Source organism: Podarcis gaigeae, assembly GCF_964106915.1.
Source record: "Podarcis gaigeae genome assembly, chromosome: 6".
Lineage (NCBI taxonomy): Eukaryota > Metazoa > Chordata > Lepidosauria > Squamata > Lacertidae > Podarcis > Podarcis gaigeae.
The window spans coordinates 2,300,594-2,323,848 of NC_139682.1; the positions used below are offsets into that span (position 1 = coordinate 2,300,594).

General features: G+C 45.6%; 1 protein-coding gene across 1 annotated transcript; it reads right to left on the reverse strand.

Annotated features, from left to right (window-relative positions):
- Positions 1 to 241: 241 nt before the first annotated feature.
- On the reverse strand, positions 242 to 21,358 carry LOC310847051 (BPI fold-containing family B member 6-like). Its single transcript, XM_083744483.1, has 15 exons — positions 21,203 to 21,358; positions 17,343 to 17,442; positions 15,502 to 15,606; positions 15,087 to 15,233; positions 13,709 to 13,772; positions 13,504 to 13,564; positions 12,134 to 12,225; positions 10,352 to 10,528; positions 9,555 to 9,599; positions 6,818 to 6,976; positions 6,310 to 6,383; positions 4,600 to 4,645; positions 2,780 to 2,843; positions 1,544 to 1,623; positions 242 to 598 (listed from the first exon to the last, which is right to left on the reverse strand). Exons 1-15 carry the CDS (start codon positions 21,330 to 21,332, stop codon positions 512 to 514), a joined length of 1,431 nt encoding a protein of 476 aa, XP_083600609.1. The 5' UTR covers positions 21,333 to 21,358; the 3' UTR covers positions 242 to 511.
- Between the last annotated feature and the right edge of the window lie 1,897 nt (positions 21,359 to 23,255).

Below are 23,255 nucleotides of genomic sequence, written 5' to 3' on the forward strand. Positions count from 1 at the left end.
ATGCATGATTTGTCTTTCTGTCCACAGCTTAGAAGTGTGAGGGATTAAGCAATATATGAATGTCTTTAAAAAAAAAAAATAACAGAGCAAAATCTCACAGGAAGCAGCCTATAGTGAACCGCTGGAAAAGCTTGCCTGCTTCTGTCTGCAGAATTGTGTGGACACTGATTGACATGACATTCATGTTTCTGAACATCCACAGATTCTTGGAAGGCATCTGGCCAAAGGAAAACAAAAGAAATGCAGAAGAGGAAACATGGGTTATTTTATTGAAGGAACCCACAAAATATCATTCCAAGCCTCTGGACAGAGAGTTACAGCCTAGAGAACTGGGAATGGGGGTGAGCGTTTATCAGGCAGGCGAGGAAGAAGAGTTCTCCAATCACTGCCCACTCCAGATCAAATTGTAGAGCTGGAAGGGAGCCATTCTAGGTGGATGTGCTGTTTTCATTTTGGGTCAAGTGTCTGGGTCAACACCTCTTGGATGCAGGTGCAGGTTTCTGGCCTCTTTTTAAACAGACATGTTTTTAAACTTCTCCAAGTGCACCATGGAATCGTCCTCAACATTGCTGTGGTCCACTTCAATGATCACGACACCCTGCAAAGGTGGTGGCGGAAAGCCATTAGTATTGCCATTTTTTTAAAAAAAAAAACAAGGGCTCTGTGTGTCCTTTCAACCACAACTCAATCTGCCCCCATGGCCTCAATCTGCCCCTCACCCAAAATAATCAGGCCAACCCACCCTGGACCAACTCAGATCCTCTCTGGATCTTGTCCTGAATTCGTTTGGGGGGGCACAGCTAATATCATACCTCCAACATTCCTCAGATGGAAATAGGAACATTTCTCACTCTCTGACCCTCCTTGTGTTAGGATATAGTTCCGTTCCACCTTAAGAGGAACAGGCATGACTGTTGTGTGTCACATGCCTGTTTACTTCCAGCACAAGTCTGCTGGGAACTTTCGTTGTATGTTGCTTTTGCTATTGCTGTTTGCTGGAGACGAAGGGAAGCAGACATGTTTTTCCTTTGTTCCTTTGTGAATAAACGCCTGTAAATAACACGCACACGTCTCTATCCGCCACTTCTGTTGTGAGGATTTATTCACTCTGCTGATAAGAGCGTGCCGAGTCTCTAAACGTATCTGAGGCTCGTGTCGCTGATTGATGCTGTAACTGGAGATCGCCCAGCTGCTGGCCAAATGCCCTGTCTCCCTGGCAGTATCCCAAAACCTTGACCCCCTATTTTTTGCTCCCCTCATCTCTGCAAAGTATTTTTATCAGAAAGGGGGCACAAGTGCCACCACCATGACACCAACGAAACACAGCACACAAAGTTCAGGCTGTTTCCAAGTGGCTGGAGTACAGGGGTCATGGAATCGTAGGACTGTTGATTTGGAAGGGACCCTGGGGGTCATCTAGTCCAACCCCCTGCAATGCAGGGATCTCATAGCTCAAGCTAAAAGCAGCCTGCTTGTTCATCAGACAACCACGCAGGAAGGAAAAGCCAACGCAAGGCTGGCAAGCGCATTGCCCCACACTGACCTCCACCATCTTGAATGCAGAATGATTATAGTCAGCCCCCATCAGGTTGGGCATTTTCATCTGGTTCTTTTCCAGGGCATCTGGAAAGTGCAAAGAAGAAAGTCGCGTTGGCTTTAGAGAGAGTGGCAGGAAGTCTTACTCACAGCTGTCAACCGTCCCTTATCTGACGGAAAAGTCCCTTATCCCAGCACTGTGTCCCGCTGCTGTCCCTTATTCATGATGTCCCTTAAATTTCCCGAGTTTTGAAGGAAGCAGCTCCTCTCCCTCCCTCCCTGCCGGCCAACTGGGTTGCTTGGCTGCATTGCTCACCCAATTTGGAGTCTAAGAACGACTGGGGGGGTGGAGCTTGCATGCCTTGTGCCAATCAAATCGGCCACGTTGCCTGGGGACTCACCTTTGCTCAGCGCTTCCCAGCAGAGAGGTGACGGTGGTTTTCCTTGCTGCATCCCCTTTGCCGGGTTGCTGCACTGTGGGAACCACCACTTGAGGCTTCGTTTGGCTGCTGGCTGGGCTTTCTGCCTTTGGCTCGGAGGGGCTCAGAAGTTGAACATATCTGTGCTTGGAAATTCCCTTATTTTGGCTGCTGATCCCTTATTTTTAAGGTCTTACTTCTGAAGGCTGAAGTCATTGTACTGCCAAAACCCTTCTCCTGCCTATGCAGCACCTTCAGGCGGAAAACCCAAGTTGCCATTTGTTCTGATTCAGAGTTAAAGAGCAGGTTTTTCTAGGGAGATTGGAGGGCGAGGAGCACTCCGACACAGACTGGGGAAAACGTGGACCTGGGCCTGGAAAGCATGGAGCAAAACGTACGTAGGAATGAGCCCTTCCGGACATATCCAGAATACTGCAGTCAGAAGCAGCGTCTGGGTGGGAATCGAAAAAATGTCTGGGGAAATCCGTACGTATGGCAACGCATGTCAGCAGTGTAGTTTTTGGTGATTTCCCTCAAAAACAGGGAATTTGCCAACACAGCTCAACAACTTTGTGCAAAACTAAAAAAAAAAAAAAAAAAGATCTACAACTTTTCTGTCCAGATTTTCACTGTTTGAAATGTGGCAACCACCCTAAGCAAACATCACATGTGAAGGCAGCCCTGTTTTGGGAAGCTTTTAATATCTGAAGGACTGTTGTATTTTAATATTTTGTTGGAAGTCGCCCAGAGTTGCTGGAAACCCAGCCAGATGGGCGGGGTATAAATAAATAAATTATTATTAATTATTATTATTATCATCTTACCATTCATCCCTGGGACGCAATTGCTGGCTATGGCATTCTGCATATATTCCTTTAGTTGGTCTTCCTAAAACAAGAGGAAGAGGAAGTCTCCATTATGGTTGATACACAAACTGCATATGAAATCAGTGTTAGTCCTCCACACTCAAGTAAGGGGACGACAACAACAACAACAACAACAACAACATTTCTATCTATCCTGCCCTTTTCTTAAACCAGGAATCAAGATGGCTCACAGAAAATAAAACAACATGGATAAAATATGAAAACATATAAAGGCTCATTGTTGAAAAGCAAAACAAAAAAAATTCCTTCCAGTAGCACCTTAAAGACCAACTAAGTTAGTTCTTGGTATGAGCTTACATGTGCATGCACACTTCTTCAGATATGTTTTGACTATGGCAGACCAACACGGCTGTGTTGAAAAGCAATTAAACTCTAATAGAATTATTATTATTATTATTATTATTATTATTTGAGTATGCATTTTATTTTTTGTTTAACATTCTTATATTGCATTGGTAAATGTTGTCATATTACATTACAGGACTTTCTATAATATAATTTCCAACATGTATACAAAAATTATATAAAATTTTATATAGCTAGAAAGAAAATGAAACAACAAAAAAGAAAAAACAAAGAGAAAAAACAAAAACAAATCCCCCCCAAAAAAAATCATATACATACCAACACACTAGACTTCCTGTCTATCCTGTTGTATATTGCTTTTTTACAAATGAATGTACTCTTATTATTGTATATTACTTTACATTTTATCTAATACATTCCTATATCAATATGTGCTCTTTAGAATTAAAACAATATTTACAAAACCTACTCTATTGAAATACTGTTCTGAGTTTGGGGTGTTTCCATTGCTGAAGGAGCCAGGCAAGTTTCTTGGTGAGTTGATGGCCCCTAAGTATGGATCCCTAAGTATGGGACGCAGGTGGCGCTGTGGGTTAAACCACAGAGCCTAGGGCTTGCTGATCAGAAGGTCGGTGGTTCGAATCCCCATGACGGGGTGAGCTCCCGTTGCTCGGTCCCTGCTCCTGCCAACCTAGCAGTTTGAAACACCTCAAAGTGCAAGTAGATAAATAGGTACCGCTCCGGCGGGAAGGTAAACGGTGTTTCCGTGCGCTGCTCTGGTTCGCCAGAAGCGGCTTAGTCATGCTGGCCACATGACCCGGAAGCTGTACGCCGGCTCCCTCGGCCAAGAAAGCGAGATGAACACAGCAACCCCAGAGTCAGCCACGACTGGACCTAAGGGTCAGGGGTCCCTTTACCTTTAAGTATGGGTCATTATTATAAGAGGGGAAGTTGCTTTGTGCTGGAGGACAAATGGATGGACTACCTCCCTCCCATGGTTGAGATCCACAACCTGAGATCCTTTCAACAGTGGAGATCAAACATGAGACCTTACACACAGGCAAGGCAGGTGTTCGGATCACTGATCAGGACGGAGCAAACGTTAGAAGGGAAAAAGTTCCCAGAGCACAATGTGGGAATTCTCCAGAAAGCCTCTTGAGATGTTGAGGCACAACCTCCTGGGACCTGCCATCTTGAAGAATTCCTGTTCAGGCTGCATGCGATTGTATACCAGAGAATCTCTCACAGGGCTAAAGACACTATTTCATGAAGAATTTCTATCTCAAGGAGGGTGTGGAGAAGAGCAGAGGTGGGGTGGTCTAAGCGATGTTTCTGAAAGGTCATATTTGGTTCCAGGACCTGAAGTTCCCCACCATGCCTTAAATCCTTCAAGAGATAAGACAGCAATTCCGTGTGTCCTCTTGAGTAGCCCAAGACAACCTCACACTTACATTTATGTCGCCGACTGAGGGAGAAGTCACAGATATTGCTGTTGTCCTGCAAAACGAAAGAAAGGCAGCATGTGAGGACATGCCAGTGTCTCCATCGCTTCCTCCTTGGCTGCTTTCTTGTGCTTAATGATATTTCATTATTTGTCGTATTGAAGGTTTCCACTACTGCTTTCCTCCTCTCACCTCCCTTCAAATCCTTCCTCAACGCCCCGTACTTCTTCCACAAAAGGGCTGTAGATTCAAGACGGACAAAAGAAAGGCCCTCTCCCCTTCACACGATGCAGGGGAAGTTGCAGGGAGCTTGAGAGAGGAAGGAATTCATTTCCTTCCATTTTTGGAGAGGGCCAACCTGATCCAATATAGTGGTGCCCCGCAAGACGAATGCCTCGCAAGACGAAAAACGCGCAAGACGAAAGGGTTTTCCGTTTTTTGAGTCGTTCCGCAAGACAAATTTCCCTATGGGCTTGCTTCGCAAGACGAAACGTCTTGCGAGTTCTTGCGAGTTTGTTTCCTTTTTCTTAAAGCCGCTAAGCCGTTAATAGCCGCTAAGCCGCTAAGCCGTTAATAGCCGTTAAGCCGTTAATAGCCGCTAAGCCGCTAAGCCATTAATAGCCGCTAAGCCGCTAAGCCGTTAATAGCTGCTAAGCCGCTAATAGCCGTGCTTCGCAAGATGAAAAAACCGCAAGGCGAAGAGACTCGTGGAACGGATTAATTTCGTCTTGCGAGGCACCACTGTATTCCCAAACTAGCTTTTGGATTGGACTAGAACCCCCAGTCGGACAGCACACATTTTGCTTTGGGTTTTTGGTGTACAAGAAGTACATGTGAAAATACATGTAGAGTTGTACCTCTGGATGCGAACGGGATCCATGCTTCTGGGTCGCCGCGGAGTGCAACCCGAAAATGCTTAACCCGAAGCTACTTCAATCCGAGGTATGACTGTACTTCATAAGAGATTCACCCATAAATTGTGTCACCCTAGTGAACGCACCAAACAGAATTGAAAAGTGTCTATTTGGTGTAAAGGAGGCATGGCCAAACTTTGCCCTCCAGATGTTTTGGGACTACAATTCCCATCACCCCTAGCTAACAGGATCAGTGATGCTGGGAATTGTAGTCCCAAAACAGCCGGAGGGCCAAGTTTGGCCATGCCTGGTGTAAAGAGTATGTATCTTGTACTGTATACAGAAAATGCAAACGACAGGATGCAATGGAACAGATCACTGATTGGATGCCAGCAAAACTGAAACAGGGTGGAAATACCTGCTCAGCTCATTCTGAGCTTAAATATGGATCCGGAAGGGATGCCTTGTGGGGGAAAAGCCCAGCCTCATGTATGCCACCAAAATGGGTCTTCATGAGTGTGAGAGGAAAATGCCATGAACTGTACCCTTTCTGCTACTGAAAGGAAGCAGCAATTGTGATTCTAATGAGCAGATGAGCAGAATGACTAATCAAGGTTTTAAGTGCACATGTTCAGACCCGCCACTGAAATTTCACATAACAAGAAATGTGATAAAAGAAATGGAATAAAAGAAACGAGAATGTTTAAGGGGTTTGAATGGGCCCAGGGCTGCTTCTTACATCCCTAGAAAAAACAATGTTTTAAACCTCATGTAAAAAAACAGCCATAGACTTGGAAAAGGCCCGCAGACCATCTTCTTCAACTGAGGATTTGTTGAAGGACGGGAAGAATACTCAGCTCAGTACCTGCCCGCTTCCGGTTGCAAGAAGACTTTCATGGTCTCGTTGAGCTGCTCATAGCCAGCATCCCATTTGTGCTCCTGCAATGGAACAACAGAAGGAACCCCAAGTGAGCACATTGCCCTCAAAAGTGACGCAAGTCTGCAGCAGAGGGAGAAAATGACAAAGGCTCCACCCTTTGCAAATGTTTTAAAGGGGTGTGTGTGTGTGTGTGTGTGTGTGTGTGTGTGTGTGCGAGGGAGGGAGAAATGTCCAGCTGTTGATGTGCAAACTAGCAATGAGGCCAGAAATCCTAGTGACTTGTTTTTAACTTTATCAGCCAGTTTCTAAAATGTGGCACCAGGCGTCTGGAAAACCTGGGGTGAAATACCTGCTCAGTTCATTCAAATCCTGAATATGTTTTGGGGAGGGGGCAGGGGGGGCTTGTGGGGGGAAAGCCCAGCAGGGGAGGCAGTGCAAGGAAAACATGTCAGGAACTGCTGGCCCCTGGGAGTGAGACATAAATTCTGCCTACCATGTCTATGGTGCAGACGGGTTCGTTGTCTGGGTCTGTTTTGACGTCTATTGTCGAATGGATTGCCATGACACTTTTGCCGTCTTCGATGCGAACCTTGGGTGTTTCTACAGATCTGATTTCCAACTTCACTTTCTTTGAGGGGTCCATATCTGGAAGCTGCAGGAAGTCAGAATGCAATTAAAAGCAGCAGTGTAAGGGAGGAGAGAACCAAAAGCTCTTGCAGGTATTCTTATTCCAAGTCTAGTCCGTCTAGTCCTCCTCCTCCTCCTCCTCCTCCTCCTCCTCCTCCTCTTCCTCCTCTGTCGACTCAGGTATTGCCAGCCATTCAATATTTCCCAAAGGCCTTTTTTAAATACAGTCATACCTCGGGATATATGTGCTTCAAGTTAAGTATTTTCAGGTTGCGTTCTGCGGCGACCCAGAAGCAACGGAGTGCGTTACTTCCTGGTTTTGCTGCTCGCGCATGCGCAGACGGTCTAAATGATGTCACACGCATGTGCGGAAGCGGCGAAACGCGAGCCGCATACGTGCAGACGCGGGTTGCTTTCGCTTCAGGATGCGAACGGGGCTCGGGAACGGATCCCGTTTGCATCCGGAGGTACCACTGTAGTGGGGGATATCAAATGTTATCAAAGACCAAAGAAAAGCACAGGGTGTCATGCTCTCAGCCCTGAACAACTTTCAAGTGCCCCATTACATTTATATTTAAGATGCTGGTCATTCTTGAACTAAGAAGGGCCAGTGTTCTGGCACTTTCTGTTTGGGGGGGGTATATTAAGTGCATTCTGAGAAAATGCGCCATGTTTGTTCTTGGGAACCTATCATTAAGCTTGCATTGTCTGAAGATGCTTCTCTAAGGCTCTGATATAGTCCTGACCCCGGTTTCTGCAGACGTTATGTTCCGATTCCGGGAGGGAAGGGGTGGGGCAAGTGGAAGAGTTTCCAGGTTTTCCATAATGGGCTGGCCCCTGTGAAAACAGGATGCTTGACCATATGGGCCATTGGCCTGATCAGCAGATGCTCTTCTTATACTGAGTTCTTCGGATCATTTGTTAATTGGTTGAGAAGATGTGAGGCTTTCACAATGAATCTGCAGCAGAACGTCAAGGGAATAAATTTTTCACCCAATCACACTGTGGCTCATAGGAGCCAGTGCCTAGGGGCCATGGGGTATTCAGCCCCACTAAAATATTTGAGGGGTGGGTGGGTGGGTGTCAGTGTCAGAGCACTTTCCCCAACCCACTTGTGAGAGTCCGTCAAATCAAATCAGTCGAATCAAAAATTTAAAAAGGAGTGGAAATGTTTTGATCAATATATGGCAAAATATTGCTCAAAAAAAGATACTGCCTAGATTAAAATGTGAAGTACTGGATGGAAGAAAAATTAGTAAGGAAAGATAATAAGAATATATAGATGATTTGAGAAGATTGTAGAATGCAAATATTATTGTGAATTGTATAGGAGGAAATCAAGTGGGGACGGAGGGAACTGAGAGGAAGGATAAAAGAATAATATGATGGATTGAGAAAATATAAATGTAAATGTATGGGGGAATGGGGAGGAAATGGTGTTGGCTTTGGTACATCTGTATTGTAATGTAATATGTGAAAACCAATAAAAAAGAAAAGGGAAAAAATATTTGAGGTGGCTGAGTCACCCCAAAGTTGATGGGCATGGCCACTCTAATGGTGTGTGAACACTATATCATGTGATTGGTTGTGTTGGGTGGGGCTTACGTGCCCCCCTAATATTTTAGTCAGGTTGGCACCCCTCTTGTGGCTGCAAATCAAAGGGTTGTTTCACAGGGGTTTCTGCCCCCTCAGAATTCAACCTTCCTGAAGAACGACCAGACGCAGCCTTTCTTCCCCCAGATCTCTCAATGGCAGTTGTCAGGTGGTGGTGTGGTTGCTAGAGAGCAAACGGGCAAGACTCCAACCTGTCTTTTCCAGGCTTTATTATTAGTACAACCTATTTACAGTGAAGGGATGTGGGTGGCGCTGTGGGTTAAACCACAGAGCCTAGGACTTGCCGATCAGAAGGTCGGCGGTTCGAATCCCCGCGACGGGGTGAGCTCCCATTGCTCAGTCCCTGCTCCTGCCAACCTAGCAGTTCAAAAGGACGTCAAAGTGCAAGTAGATAAATAGGTACCACTCCAGCGGGAAGGTAAACGGTGTTTCAGTGCACTGCTCTGGTTCGCCAGAAGTGGCTTAGTCATGCTGGCCACCTGACCTGGAAGCTGAACATCAGCTCCATCGGCCAGTAAAGCGAGATGAGCTCCGCAACCCCAGAGTCGGCCACAACTGGACCTAATGGCCAGGGGTCCCTTTACCTTTACCTATTTACAGTGAAGAGCGTCACAAGTTCATGTCTGGCTCAGTCGCTAGCAGAATCTGGGAGTGGGCAGTCCTTGTACCTCCTCCAGCATAACAGTCCTGTGACCCCCATCCTTCTCCTCCCCTCCTTGCGCCGAAAACTACTGCGCAGACTGGGCACTGGCAAAGGGGTACTTCCCTCTTCTCCAGCTTGCTCAGCCTCGGTGCTGGGGCTCTCCCTAGCATCCCCTGGTCCCACCACCTCCTCTCCACTGGAGGTGGGTCTTTCCTCCTCGCCAGAGGAGGAGCTGCTTCGCAAGACCTTCAGAGGTTCCCCATAACACAACTGCCCTTCCCCCTCTCGTCTCTGACCTGATGGCAGTTCCCTGACAGAAATGTTGCGATAAGCAGTGAGAACTCACCCCTGGTATCATTTCTTTCATCTTGCCCACTGTTAGATCAGAAATCTGCCGAAAGAGTGAGGAAAAACCACATGAATGGACAGCTTTAAACGCAGCAGTGGCTCCATCCAAAAGCAGGAACAGCTTGTTTCAAAGGCAGAGCCCAGGGGAGCAATGCGAAGAGATGCCACAAAAGCAGGGAATTCTGCTTTCAGTAGTGGTTGAGCCTAGGCTTGGTCAATGGAAATCATTATTTGCAAATGCAAGTGGAAATGTTTCTTTTTCAAAGGTGCAAACTCATCATCCAATGGCAAATTCTGGAAAGCTTGCAAGCAGCCAGATGGCTCCAGTAACAAAAGGGAACCTAAAACCAGCAGTTCTAGTTGTGAACGCTTTCAAATGATCTACTCTTGCTTGCCTCAAAGTGCCACTCAGCAAATCTCCACCTACTTCCTACCTCTTGATATCCCTGATCTCTGGCTGTGTCTGAAGACTGAAGACCAGAAATATGAGAACCTACAAGAAACTGAAATTGACTCCCAGCCCTAGGCGGGGCAGCGGCAAAGTCGGAACCAACAGAGCCAATTCCACTGGTTCATCCATATAGCCTTGACCTCACCACTGGATTTTTTGTCCCATCCAGGTGAGCTGCAGAAATGCCACTGTCAGGAGGCTAGGAGGACCTCTGCTCTGACAGCAGCCACCACTGACGTTCTCCAGTCAGAATTAATGGTGCATTACCTTTAGAGGAAATTCTGTCACAGGCACAGAAGTGGACACGCCAACAGATTCAAGGAATCAAATATCTGCCCACTCACCGAGTCACTAGTAGCGTCGCAGTCCATGTCTTTCTTGAATAGTTCCAGCACAGTGTTCAGGATACCCGTTGGTATGATGACTTGAGTAATGCCATCAGGTCTTGCGGAAGAACCTTCAGAACCTGGTGCTTCACAGACATTTGGAATTTCATTTCCATCTCTGTCACGGACCACCGGCTAAAGGAGAAGGTAAGAATAATGGTTGCATCATTTGAAAACAACCCAAAAGCATAATCCACATTTACATTCAATGGGATGTAGGACCTTGGCCACCTTCTTTTTTCTTTGTTCTTTTGGTCATTTCCAAGTATGTGGGCAAATTACATCCTCCTTGACAGGGCCTTCTCTGTGGCAGCCCCTGAGATGTGGCATTCCCTTCCCACAGAGGTGGACCTGGATCCTTCATTATCTAGTTTCCATTGCATGCTGAACATGAACCTCTTTGCCCTGGCCTTTGACACTTCAGATACATATTTTCAGGAACCAAACTATTCTTACGGTGAAGGCTGGGTAAGAAATTGAGGGGGCCACCGAGAAGTGTGACTAGCCCAAGGTCACCCAGCAGCTGCATGGGGAGAAGCAAGGAAGTGAACCTGGTTCCCCAGATTACGAGTCTACCGCTCTTAACCACTACACCATGCTGGCTCTCATCATAAGGAATGGTGGGGGTGGGGGTTGGGAATGTTTAGCCTGGAAAAGAGGAGACTGAGAGATGGTACGAGAGCCATCTTCAAATATCTATAGGGTTGTCCCATGGAAGATGGAGCAAGCTTGTTTTCTCCTGCTCTATGGGTAGCACTCATGTTACAAGGAAGAAGATTCTGACTGAAGTCAGGAAGAACTTTCTGACAGTGGAATGGTCTCCCTTGGAAGGGGATGGACTCCCCTTCCTTGGAGGTTTGTCAGCAGTGGTTGGATGGCCATCTGTCATGGATTCTTTAGCTGTTATTCCCACATTGCAGGCGGTTATAATAATAATAATAATAATTTATTATTTATACCCTGCCCATCTGGCTGAGTTTCCCCAGCCACTCTGGGCGGCTCCCAATCAGTGTTAAAAACAGTACAGCATTTAAAAACAGTACAGGGTCCCTTCCAACTCTAATAATAATAATAATAATAATAATAATAATAATAATAATAATAATAATAATTATTTATACCCCGCCCATCTGGCTGGGCTTCCCCAACCACTATTAAAATACAATAACCTATTAAACATTAAAAGCTTCCCTAAACAAGGCCTTCAGATTTCTAAAAGTCTGGTAGCTGTTGTTCTCTTTGACATCTGGTGGGAGGGCGTTCCACAGGGCAGATGCTGCCACCAAGAAGGCCCTCTGCCTGGTTCCCTGTAACTTCACTTCTCAAAGTGAGGGAACCACCAGAAGGCTCTTGGCGCTGGACCTCAGTGTCCGGGTAGAACAATGGGGGTGGAGACGCTCTTTCAGATATACTGAACTCTACAATTCTGTGACTCCATGGTTCCAAATAAAACTGGTTAACAATATGTTGGACTAGAGGGGCCTTTGGTATGATCCAGCAGGGCTTTTCACATGTTCCTATTACCTTCTGCCTCTGCTTCACAGCTGCGCAGATCCCCTGCTTTTCTCAAAGTCAAGGGGTACAGGCTGCAGAATGGGAACACCTCTTGGTTCGCTCCTTTAAGAGCCTTCACTGGGCAATTTCAATTCATAGAAAGGGGGGAGGCTCTGAAAGATCATGAAAAGTGGTACTAAGTGCAAGAAGATATAACTGGCACACAGCAGAGCTATCCACACTTACCTTGAACTTCATGTTCAAGGAGTCATCATATACTTCTGGCAGGCCGTCCATTGTATACTGCATTGTTCCCCGCTCACCGATAGGGCATTCCTCTGGGGAAATGACATGGAAAATGATTTGCAGCATCTGACAGGGCAAATAACCATGGGCGATGTAACTATTGCCTTCGCACCTTGCCTGAGGCTTCCTGGAAGCCCGTCCACTCCTGCAAGGCAATTCCTAAGTCCTTAGGCTACTGCCCTGGCAGAATAATGTCTTCCTCCATGAATAAATCTGACTCGGGGCTTATCTGCACTCACCTTTTCCCCTGCCCTTTCCAGGCACAGGTCCATGCTTGAAAGCTCCAAGTCCAAACATCATCATCATCACCCTGAGCTTTCCCTGCAAAAATCTGCTCTTTAGCGCTCAATTGGAGCAAACGTCTTTGGGTTTCCCTCAGATTGCTGTTTGCTCCGATTGAGTTTTAAAGAGCAGGTTTTCATGGGGAAAGCCCAGAGCAAAAACAAGGGTACGTGAACACTGAGCTTTAAATCACAGGCTGTGCGTGGAAAGAACGGAGGAAAGGTAGGTGACATCTCCCTTGGGAGGTTGTGGAGGTTTTTAAGCAGAGGTTGGAAGACCATGGATGCCATGGATGCTTTAGTTGAGATTCCTTCATTTTGCTGTATTTTTAATCTTTGTTGGAAGCTGCCCAGAGTGGCTGGGCAAACCCAGCCAGATGGGCAGGGTACAAATAAATTATTATTATTATTATTATTATTATTATTATTATTATTATTACTACTACTACTACTACTACAGGGGAGGGGGTTGACTGGGGTCCCTTCCATCTCTGTCATAGATTCTATGATAAGCCAGAACAGGTTGCTAAGAAAGAAGGATGCCAGAGGCCGTAGCTTTAGTTCCTGAGCTCTATTCCAAAGCTATGGCTCAGTCAGTCTGAGAAAAATGAACGTGCACATTCTCTGCCGAATGCCCACTTGCAAGATTCCCATTGCAATGTGCAGGATTTCCTTGGCAAGTAAGTCAAAGTGGAAAGAACTGTGGACAGGTTGAGGACCACTGGAGGAGCTGTTTGTTTAAATCCATATTCAGATAACCACCTGGGTTATATATAACAGAATGAACAGGGTCCTTCATTCATAAAGCTTGTGGGTCATCTTGGTCCTAGTTCGCCACATACCTGGGGCACTGACCTGAACCGAGCCACCAGTTTTTAAGAGTTAAAAGGAGCAGTATAGAACAAACAGCCTTGGTCAACCTGGTGCCCTCCAGGCATTTTGAACTACACTGGCTGGGAGCTGAAGACCAACACTCCCAGAGGGCACAGGTTGACCAAGGCTGGCATAGAAGGTGTCACCTGAGCTTACCAAATGCTTTCTTCATTTTCTCTTCTATGTGTAGAAGCACTTTGTCTGCTGCTGGGCACATCTAGAAGAGAGAGAAACCCGAAGGGCATTGAAGCGGACTCAGCTGCTATTAACACGTTTTCATGTGAGCTGTGCACCAAGCATATTTCTGCACAACCTCAACAGACCACCCCCGTAAGTTCTCTTTCAGGTCCATCAGACTCACCATGCCAGGGAGGACTTTAGTGAGGGTAGAATTAAGAAATTTGTTCACAATCTTCGGAAGCATGCTGTGGGGAGGTAAAGGGACTTCGTGAACACGAGGTGTTGGGAGATCTGAGCTGAGAACAAGAGCCATCGCTTCTTTCCTGGCATCAAAACCTATGAATGTGGCTGCTTTTAATAAGAGTTGCCATTGATACACAGCCATCCTCATAGGTTTTGAGACCAGCAATGCCCAGGGAACTTCTGTTCACCAATGAATTGAAGTTTTTTTTTGGGGGGGGTCTTTTTCCTCCAGAGGGTATCTAACAGCTTGTCCACACTTCCACTTGTCCTGTGCCAACACCCCAACCCCAGTCTCCAGGGAAGCTACTTTGATCCCTGCTGGGGAGCAAATACCGTATTTTTCGCTCCATAAGGCGCACCGGACCATAGGGCGCACCTAGTTTTTAGGGGGGAAATCAAGAAAAAAAATCTTATTCCCCCCCAGCCCCGGGAGAGGCTGTGCGCGGCTTTGGCAGAAGCCAAGACAGTGAGCGGGGTGGATCCCGCTTGCTGTCTTGGCTTCGTTTTCAGCCACGGGGCTGGGGCGGGGGAAGCCCGAGCTTCCCCCGACCCCCAGAACAGGCAGCTATCCGCTCGGAAGGCTTGCAGATAGCTGCCTGGAGCCCCCAGAGCGCAGCCTTTGAAGCCTCCGCAGAGCAGCGGGGTTCTGGCTTTGGGCTTAGCCGCGCAGCCTGCATTCCCTCTATAGGACGCACACACATTTCCCCCTAATTTTTGGAGAGGAAAAGGTGTGTCCTATAGAGCGAAAAATACGGTACCTCCTGCGAATCATGACTTGTTTTCTACCCTCTGGTTGAAAGCATGCTAAGGAGGTTTACGTGGTGTCTTCATCGCATGTCTTTAAACACCAGGCAAAAACATCCCTCTTCTCGCAGGCCTTTGGCTAATGAAACCATCTATGGCAGGAGTTGACAACCTAAGGCCCATGGGCTTCCATGCACCACACTAAACCAGCGTGGAGCAGAGCGGGGACCGCCTTTGGCGACGCTGGCCAGCTTCCCATTGGCTGCAGGAAGCTCAAATGTCTGGGGACCCTGTGTGATCGCCACAATGACGAACACAATTTCCTTCTCTGTCCCTTCTGATAGCAGTTGGCAGGGGGAGTCTGGCTCCTAAGACGGGGCAACTGGCAACACAGAGCAGCTTTGCCTGCTCAGGGAATGCCTTGCAGACCAATAGCGATGGGAAACCTTTCGACTGGATGCTGCCATCAAAAAACACAGGAGGAAAACATCCCTATTCTGCATACTCAGAGAACTGGACTGCTGGCCAGAGCAGAATTCAAAGCTCTTCCTTGGAATCTTGTTGGGACTCACCTGCTGGGAAGGTTGGTTTTGCAGCTTACCAGCTCCACCATACAACTCTTTGCTTTCAACCTGAGTTCTTTATTGTCATCGTATTCCATGCAGCTGACTGTTGTCATTTTTGATTTCACCGTGATCTCCATGGTGCCACCTATAAAGCTGCACAAAATGAAATCTGGTTCTTAGGGACAGCAGTTTCTGACATACTTGGCCCTCCCTCACACTTCACAGTGACCAAACCGTTGTCTAAATTCAGAATCTACTGGCTGATGAGAAGTGAGCCCATCAAACTCTGGGGGTCACCATGTTGGCCACCCCTGACCTAGTGCATCCTTGGGGTCACCTAAAGGACTGGACTGCTGCTGTGTCTTTCTCCGAACCACCCTCTGAGACCTTGCCTTGTATTTGGAAGCAGATTCTTGCTCACCTTTTCCCAGCAATTGTTATCTGAGTTCCCACTGGCATTTTGATGTTCGCAGGTTCTTGCAAGTATATTTCAATCTCGGGGGGCTGGATATCTTTAACTTTCAGCCTATGGGACAAAAGACACAATACATTGAAGCAGAGAGACCATGGAAAGAATGGAGTCTAAGCAGCCATCAGCGTAAAGCTCTGATTCAATAGTAAAATGAGGGTTTTCTGGGGGAAAGCGCTGGGACCCCAAAACAAAAACTGGGTGGGGGTGGGGGGAGGTTACTATATTATGTATTTTTGTGTTTTTTATAGTGTAAACCACCCTGGGATCCTCAGGTGGACAGCGTTATAGAAATTTAATAAATAAAATAAAATAAAATAAATGCAACTCATTGGGGAATAAATTAGGAGAAATATATCAGCTTCTCTTTATTTCTAGTCTTTATTTTCCACATCACTTATTTATTCTTTAAAAAGTCCTCGCAAAAGAAATCATCAGCACTGTGGGGAAAAAATTTCCTAATCTGCACAGGCTTGTATGCGCTTCTGCCAAATTTACATATTTTTGGCAAAGCAGTTTTTCCCTAATATAATGCATTGTTGTATTTACCCATCCCCAATAAAGTATGCATTTTTATAGACGCTGTTACCCCAGTCAATACATTTTTAAATAAAATTCCTTCCCCATACCGACCCAAATATTTGTGTGACAGGACAGCGCTTTCCAAATAATAATAATAATAATAAATTTTATTTATATCCTGCCCTCCCCAGCCAAGACCTGGCTCAGGGCGGCTAACACCCAATATAAAAACAAACTGAAATACAACTTAAGAACAAGACTAAAATACAGCATTAAAACATTAAAGCAGGTCATTGCAAGAGGCTGTCACTTATAGTTTTTGCATACAGGGACAGCATTCCGTGGGCCAAGTTAAAATATGTGTTGATCTTCTCAACTTCTTCTAGTACACTGGCATTAGTTCGCCTGTCCTCCCAAGTGATATGTATAATTTTTCGGAGACACCATTGATTGAATCTTTTGGGGAGTTGGAGATGGCGTTTGTAAGTGGTCCATGTTTCACAAGCATACAGTAAGGTTGGTAGTACAATAGCTTTGTAAACAAGCATTTTAGATTCCCTGCGAATGTCCCGGTCCTCAAACACTCTGCACTTCAAACAGGAGAAAGCCGCACTTTTACATATTTTTCATATTATTTTATATCACTTGGGAAGACAGGCGAACTAATACCAGTGTACTGGAAGAAGCAAAAATCACCAGTGTCGAAGCAATGATTCTTCAACATCAACTTCATTGGACTGGTCGTGTTTTGTGGATGCCTGATGATCGTCTTCCAAAGCAAATACTCTATTCTGAACTTTAAAATGGAAAGTGTAATGCTGGTGGTCAACAAAGGAGGTTTAAAGACTCACTCAGGGCAAATCTTTTAAAATGTGGTATAAACACTGATAATGTGGTAACACTGGCCTGCGAGCGCTCCAGTTAGAGAACAGCTTTTACCAAAGGTGTCCTGGGCTTTGAAGACACTCGAACTCAAGACACAAGAGAGAAACATGCTAAGAGGAAGGCACGCTTGGCAAACCCTCACCGTGATAAACTCCCACCTGGAAACCAATGTCCCCACTGTGGAAGGACGTGTGGATCCAGAACTGGCCTCCACAGTCACCTACAGACACACCGTTAAGAGTATATTCATGGAAGACAATCTTACGCGGCTGCAAGGGATCGCCAGAGAAGGTCTTCTCCACACATTTCTACTGGCGCACTGGCATGCCAGGTCCGCTTCCAGTTGGTACAGGCTGAGATAGCGCCCCCTCCCCAAAATGCCTCACCCTTTGATGCCTTTGATAGCTTTCGCGCCACCCTGGTTTTTGGCCGCAGCTTCTGCCAGTTCCTCCATAATGTTGCTGTCAGTCATGGATTTCTTGGCAGCTGAAAGAGATATGCCAGCCCGTGAATTAGACCAGCAGAGCCAGGTTGCCATAGCTGACTATGAGGCAGCCCACAGGTAAGGCCATTCCTCCATTACTATTAGAATTGTAGAACTGTGCAGTTGGAAGGGACACCAAGAGTCATCTAGTCTAACCCCCTGCAACGCAGGAATCACAACTAAAGAATCCTTGACAGATCACCATCCAGCCTCCGTTTAGCTTATTATTAGCAGGACAACCCCTCTCTAAATTTCCCCCCTTTAAAGAGTTAAGTCTAGTCAGGGTTCTTGTTTAACCAAGATTTTTAACCAGGCTTTGTAAAGCTTCCTTATACGGTTTGGGTACATGATGACTTCAGGGACATGGGTGGCGCTGTGGGTTAAACCACAGAGCCTAGGGCTTGCCAAGCAGAAGGTCGTCGGTTTGAATCACCACGACAGGTGAGCTCCCATTACTGGGTCCCTGCTCCTGCCAACCTAGCAGTTCAAAAGTACATCAAAGTGCAAGTAGATAAATAGGTACCACTCTGGTGGGAAGGTAAACGGCGTTTCCGTGCGCTGCTCTGGTTTGCCAGAAGCGGCTTAGTCATGCTGGCCACGTGACCCGGAAGCTGTACACCGGCTCCCTCAGCCAATAAAGCGAGATGAGCGCTGCAACCCCAGAGTCGGCCACGACTGGACCTAATGGTCAGGGGTCGTTTACCTTCCCGCCAGAGCAGTACCTATTTATCTACTTGCACTTTGACGTGCTTTCGAACTGCTAGGTTGGCAGGAGCAGGGACCGAGCAACGGGAGCTCACCCTGTCGCGGGGATTCAAACCGCTGACCTTCTGATCGGCAAGTCCTAGGCTCTTTGGTTTAACCCACAGCGCCACCCGCGCCCCTTAGACCCATAGGCTTAGCAAATATATTACTTTCACTAAGTAAAACTTAATCAAGCGTTACAGAAGAGGAGATCAGAAGAGCATTATGAAACAGCTTATATACACCATGAAATATAACCTAACACTATAAATCTAGCATACTGGTGCAGAACTGATGAGCCCTTATTAAATCATAAGTTTTCTGAGTTACCAAGGCCAGAACACACACAAAAGGCAATATGAGTCCTTTTGAAAGAAAAAGGGTTAGATGCTCAAAGGAAAGGATATTTATACTAATTTTTTTTGCCTCTGAAGGAGCTATATTCTTCAAAGCTTTCTCAATAAAAGTAACAATAAAGAAACGAAGGGTTCATTCCGCAAAATATCCATCTACACAAAAGAATCCAATAAATCACAAGTGTTGCAACTTTCGCCATTATTTTGATGAAACACAGTCTGCTATCATCAAGAAAAATAATTTTAGCAACATCTAATAAAACTGCATCAAATAAAAACAGTTGCTATTTTTAAAAAAGCATATCTCGATAGGTTACATAGACATATTAACAACACCTAAATGATATTAATATGAGAATGTGTCGGGTTCACATTTGAGGTGTTAATAAAAGCATTCACTGTCAACACAACTTGCAGGACCAGGCGTTGGACCCCAACCCGTATAATAAGAGACCAATAAGACTGGGTTTGGGGTCAAAACAGGCCACAACTTTATTGAATGCAGATGAAAGAGGTTTGGCTTGGGCATGGGGCAATCTAAATACTTTGGCCTGCAGGAACAAACAAGCTGAGCCCCAGGTGCTGGCTGCTTAAATGGGCCAAGGCTAGGATTCGGTTCCTGATAGGCGTCAGTTTGAATTCTGACGTTGGGGGCCTAGTGAAGCCTCCTCCGTCCCGCAATGCCGCCACACGCAAAGGGGTGAACAGGCTTGTCTAACTAATAACTAATCCATAACTGTGGATTGATCAATTCAGCTCATTGCAAGCTTCTCCTTATATAACAGAAGACATGGGGAAGTTGTTCAGGATAGGGAATAGAGAGTGCTAATGTGCCTGTCTTTGAAGTCCAGCTTGCGAGCTGGATTTCATGCAAGCTGGATTTCGAAGGGGCAGAGGAACCAGAGACCAAAATGCAAACATGCGCTGGATTATGGAGAAAGCTAGAGAGTTCCAGAAAGACATCTACTTCTGCTTCATTGACTATGCAAAAGCCTTTGACTGTGTTGACCACAGCAAACTATGGCAAGTTCTTAAAGAAATGGGAGTGCCTGATCACCTCATCTGTCTCCTGAGAAATCTCTATGTGGGACAAGAAGCTAGAGTTAGAACTGGATATGGAATAACTGTGGTTCAAAATTGGGAAAGGAGTGCGACAAGGCTGTATATTGTCTCCCTGCTTATTTAACTTATATGCAGAATTCATCATGTGAAAGGCTGGGCTGGATGAATCCCTAGCCGGAATTAAGATTGCCGGAAGAAATATCAACAACCTCAGATATGCAGATGACACAACCTTGATGGCAGAAAGTGAGGAGGAATTAAAGAACCTTTTAATAAGGGTGAAAGAGGAGAACGCAAAATATGGTTTGAAGCTCAACATCAAAAAAATGAAGATCATGGCCACTAGTCCCATCACCTCCTGGCAAATAGAAGGGGAAGAAATGGAGGTAGTGAGAGATTTTACTTTCTTGGGCTCCATGATCACTGCAGATGGTGACAGCAGTCACGAAATTAATAGACGCCTGCTCCTTGGGAGAAAGGCGATGGCAAACCTAGACAGCATCTTAAAAAGCAGAGACATCACCTTGCCGACAAAGGTCCGTATAGTTAAAGCTATGGTTTTCCCAGTAGTGATGTATGGAAGTGAGAGCTGGACCATAAAGAAGGCTGATCACCAAAGAATTGATGCTTTTTAATTATGGTGCTGGAGGAGACTCTTGAGAGTCCCATGGACTGCAAGAAGATCAAACGTATCCATTCTTAAGGAAATCAGCCCTGAGTGCTCACTGGAAGGACAGATCCTGAAGCTGAAGCTCCAATACTTTGGCCACCTCCTCAGAAGAGAAGACTCCCTGGAAAAGACCCTGATGTTGGGAAAGATGGAGGGCACAAGGAGAAGGGGACGACAGAGGACAAGATGGTGGGACAGTGTTCTTGAAGCTACAAACATGAGTCTGACCAAACTGCAGGAGGCAGTGGAAGACAGGAGGGCCTGGTGTGCTCTGGTCCAGGGGGTCACAAAGAGTCAGACACGACTAAACAACAGCAACAATGTGCCTGTCTGGTATGGAAATCTGATGTGTCTCTAAAGGACCACAAAAACAGAAAGATGTGTTTTATTCCCATTTAAATCATTTTAACTGAGTTGCATTGGAGGTGATTTTGGGGAGGTATATTTCCTTTTCTCTTGAAGCGTGGGGTTTGCAGGGGAAGCGGAAGCCAAAACCTGGTCAAGCCGGTCTAGTCTAACCAGGCAAGAAGGCTGAGTCAAGTCCAGGCAAAGGTGAAGGCACATCTCCCTGAGCAGCTCCCAATGGCTGAGCTTCAGAAAATGTTGTCTCAGCAAAGAGCTGACTCCGTCTATCCAGTGGTTGGCCCTGCCTCCCTATGTAGCTAGGTTTATGCTGCGTTTATGGTGTGTAAGGGAAGAACTGGTTCTCTGAGTCTGAGCAAGCTACATCCTCGGTTCAGAAGGAGCTTGGGAAAGGGGATAAGGGTCTTTCTCCCCCACTGAAAGTGGAACAGCCTATTCCCTTCCTAATCCGCTTCTTTCTCAGGGTAGCGAAAGGAACTGGTTTGGGAGTCATGGCAGATCGGCTGCTTCCCAGGAGAGACATATTTGTACATCCAACAACTTTATGTTTAAGTTTATGTCACTTACCGACCATTATTGTATGCTTATCAATTTTCACCATGGGCTGACGGCACTCGGAGGTTTCGTCAGAAAGGGCTGCCCGGCTGCAGAACAGCAGCAGCAGGCAGACCTGTGTTGCCTTGAGACAGAACCCCATGATGCGTCACCACCACGTACGGAAGAAGACGGGACCCGAGGACCTGAGGTGGAAGGAGCAAACGTGGAAAAAACAAACCCACAACAACACATTATTAGTTTGGGTTATGGATGAATTACGGTGGTTGAGATTTAGAACCCAAAATGGGGGACTTTCAAGGTGTACAAAAAGTGAGTTCAAATGTGTTGCCGGAATTTTTTCATTCAATTAAATGTCTAAGTCACACAAACATTAAGTCACCATTGCTGTATTTTTAACTTGTCTGCGGGGAGAAGCAAATGAGTTCTTACGCAGCCGCAATTACTTTTGAGAAGATCTATGAATCAATCGGCTCCGCTTTTTCCCCCAGGGGAAGTTATTTATTTATTTAGAATATTTCTTAACTGCTTTATATTCACAAGAATCTCGAAGTGATTTGCAAAAAGATGAAAACCAGATGCAATGGGACAGAATTCTCAAAACACTATAGAGAGTAGAGGTCCAGTCCCTGAATAAGATAGGAGTGGAATGCTTCACTGCAGTCCTAGATTCAGTCTGTACAGGCCATATAAAGCAGAGCACACCTCTCCGTTCAGACTGAAAGATCTATCTACTACCGTTTTCTATTTCCCACCATATTTCATTTATTTGTTTAGCTTCTGAGTGGTTTACAAAAAATGTAAAATAAAAGACTTAACTCTGTTGACTAGAAAGTTAGAACTAAGTATTTAAAAGATTTAAAGAATGATTTTTGCAACGTGGTTTTTATTCATTTTCATCTTTAAACTGTTTGACGTGTTTGCACTGAGATATAGCTCTGTTTGCATTAGAGCACATGACATGCAACAATTCCATAAAAATAAAGCAATAAACAGTCAAGAAGAAATTAAAATCAACCATAAGCTAAAAGCACATTAAAGCATCTCCGTGCCTCCGTGCCGAGATAGCCTTGCCTAAACAAAAATATTTTAAGTGGGTGTCAAAAGGCACAAAGTCCTGAAGTACAGGTGCTGTCACACTAAACTGAGCCCGGCTTCGGCTGGGGAGGGTGGGATATAAATACAAAATTATTATTATTATTATTATTATTATTATTATTATTATTATTATTATCAAACTAAATTCTAATTTATGCAACATTTTAGGGTTTGTCCAAATGACCTGTTTACCCTGCATTTGCCATGTTTTGTTTGCCTAAGGTTTACTTGGAGGTTAGACACAGTCCTGTGTTTACTGAGCATTCATTCTGGTTTATTTGGGGGCCAGTTATATGAGAATGAGGCTTCTTGATTCGCTTGCACAAAGCTTCTGCTAAGGTCAGACTGTGTCTATGCTTTATTGAGCATCTGTTCCAATTTCCTTGTGAGGCGTTTCTATGGCTTCCTGTAAACGGTTCACTATTTTCACACTTTTGTGCACATTTTCCACATCACTTTCCTAGTCGTGGAAGTGCATTTGTTGCACCAGGGTGGGTGCTTCTGGGCTGTCGCTATTTTCAAGCCGGATTTAATCACATCCTGGCAAATTCAGGGCAATTCAAGCTGATCTGGAGTTCTTGCAAAACAAACCTGCTTCCCCAAAAGATTGGACTCTTTTGCCAGAAGGAAAGTTACAGGGAAATGCAATTTCCTGGCGCATGCTTGCTTTTGATGCAGCATCACCTAATCTCCCTACAAGCAAATCAGAACGGATGTTGATTTTTAAAAAGTTGTCTGAAAGTGACTGGTAGCAGAGCGCTTTATACGGCGCTAATCTTGCAAACCTAAATTTCTGATATGTGCTTGTTTCCCTCCTGCCAATTAACGGCGGTTTGGAGGCTCTCTGAATTAGCTGCAAGCAAATGGTGACATACGAGCCATTTTGGATTTAGTAGTAATTACAGGCTTGTTTCATAATCGCACTTGATGAAAAGGACTTTTTGTGCAGAGAATGCAAAATCAGCAA

Coding starts and splice junctions, on each gene's coding strand:
- LOC310847051 (XM_083744483.1), bottom strand. CDS start 21,332: ATGGGGTTCTGTCTCAAGGCAACACAGGTCTGCCTGCTGCTGCTGTTC. Junction 17,443..21,202: donor TAAGCATACAATAATGGTCG/GTAAGTGACATA, acceptor TATCTCTTTCAG/CTGCCAAGAAATCCATGACT. Junction 15,607..17,342: donor GCTATCAAAGGCATCAAAGG/GTGAGGCATTTT, acceptor TTTGTCCCATAG/GCTGAAAGTTAAAGATATCC.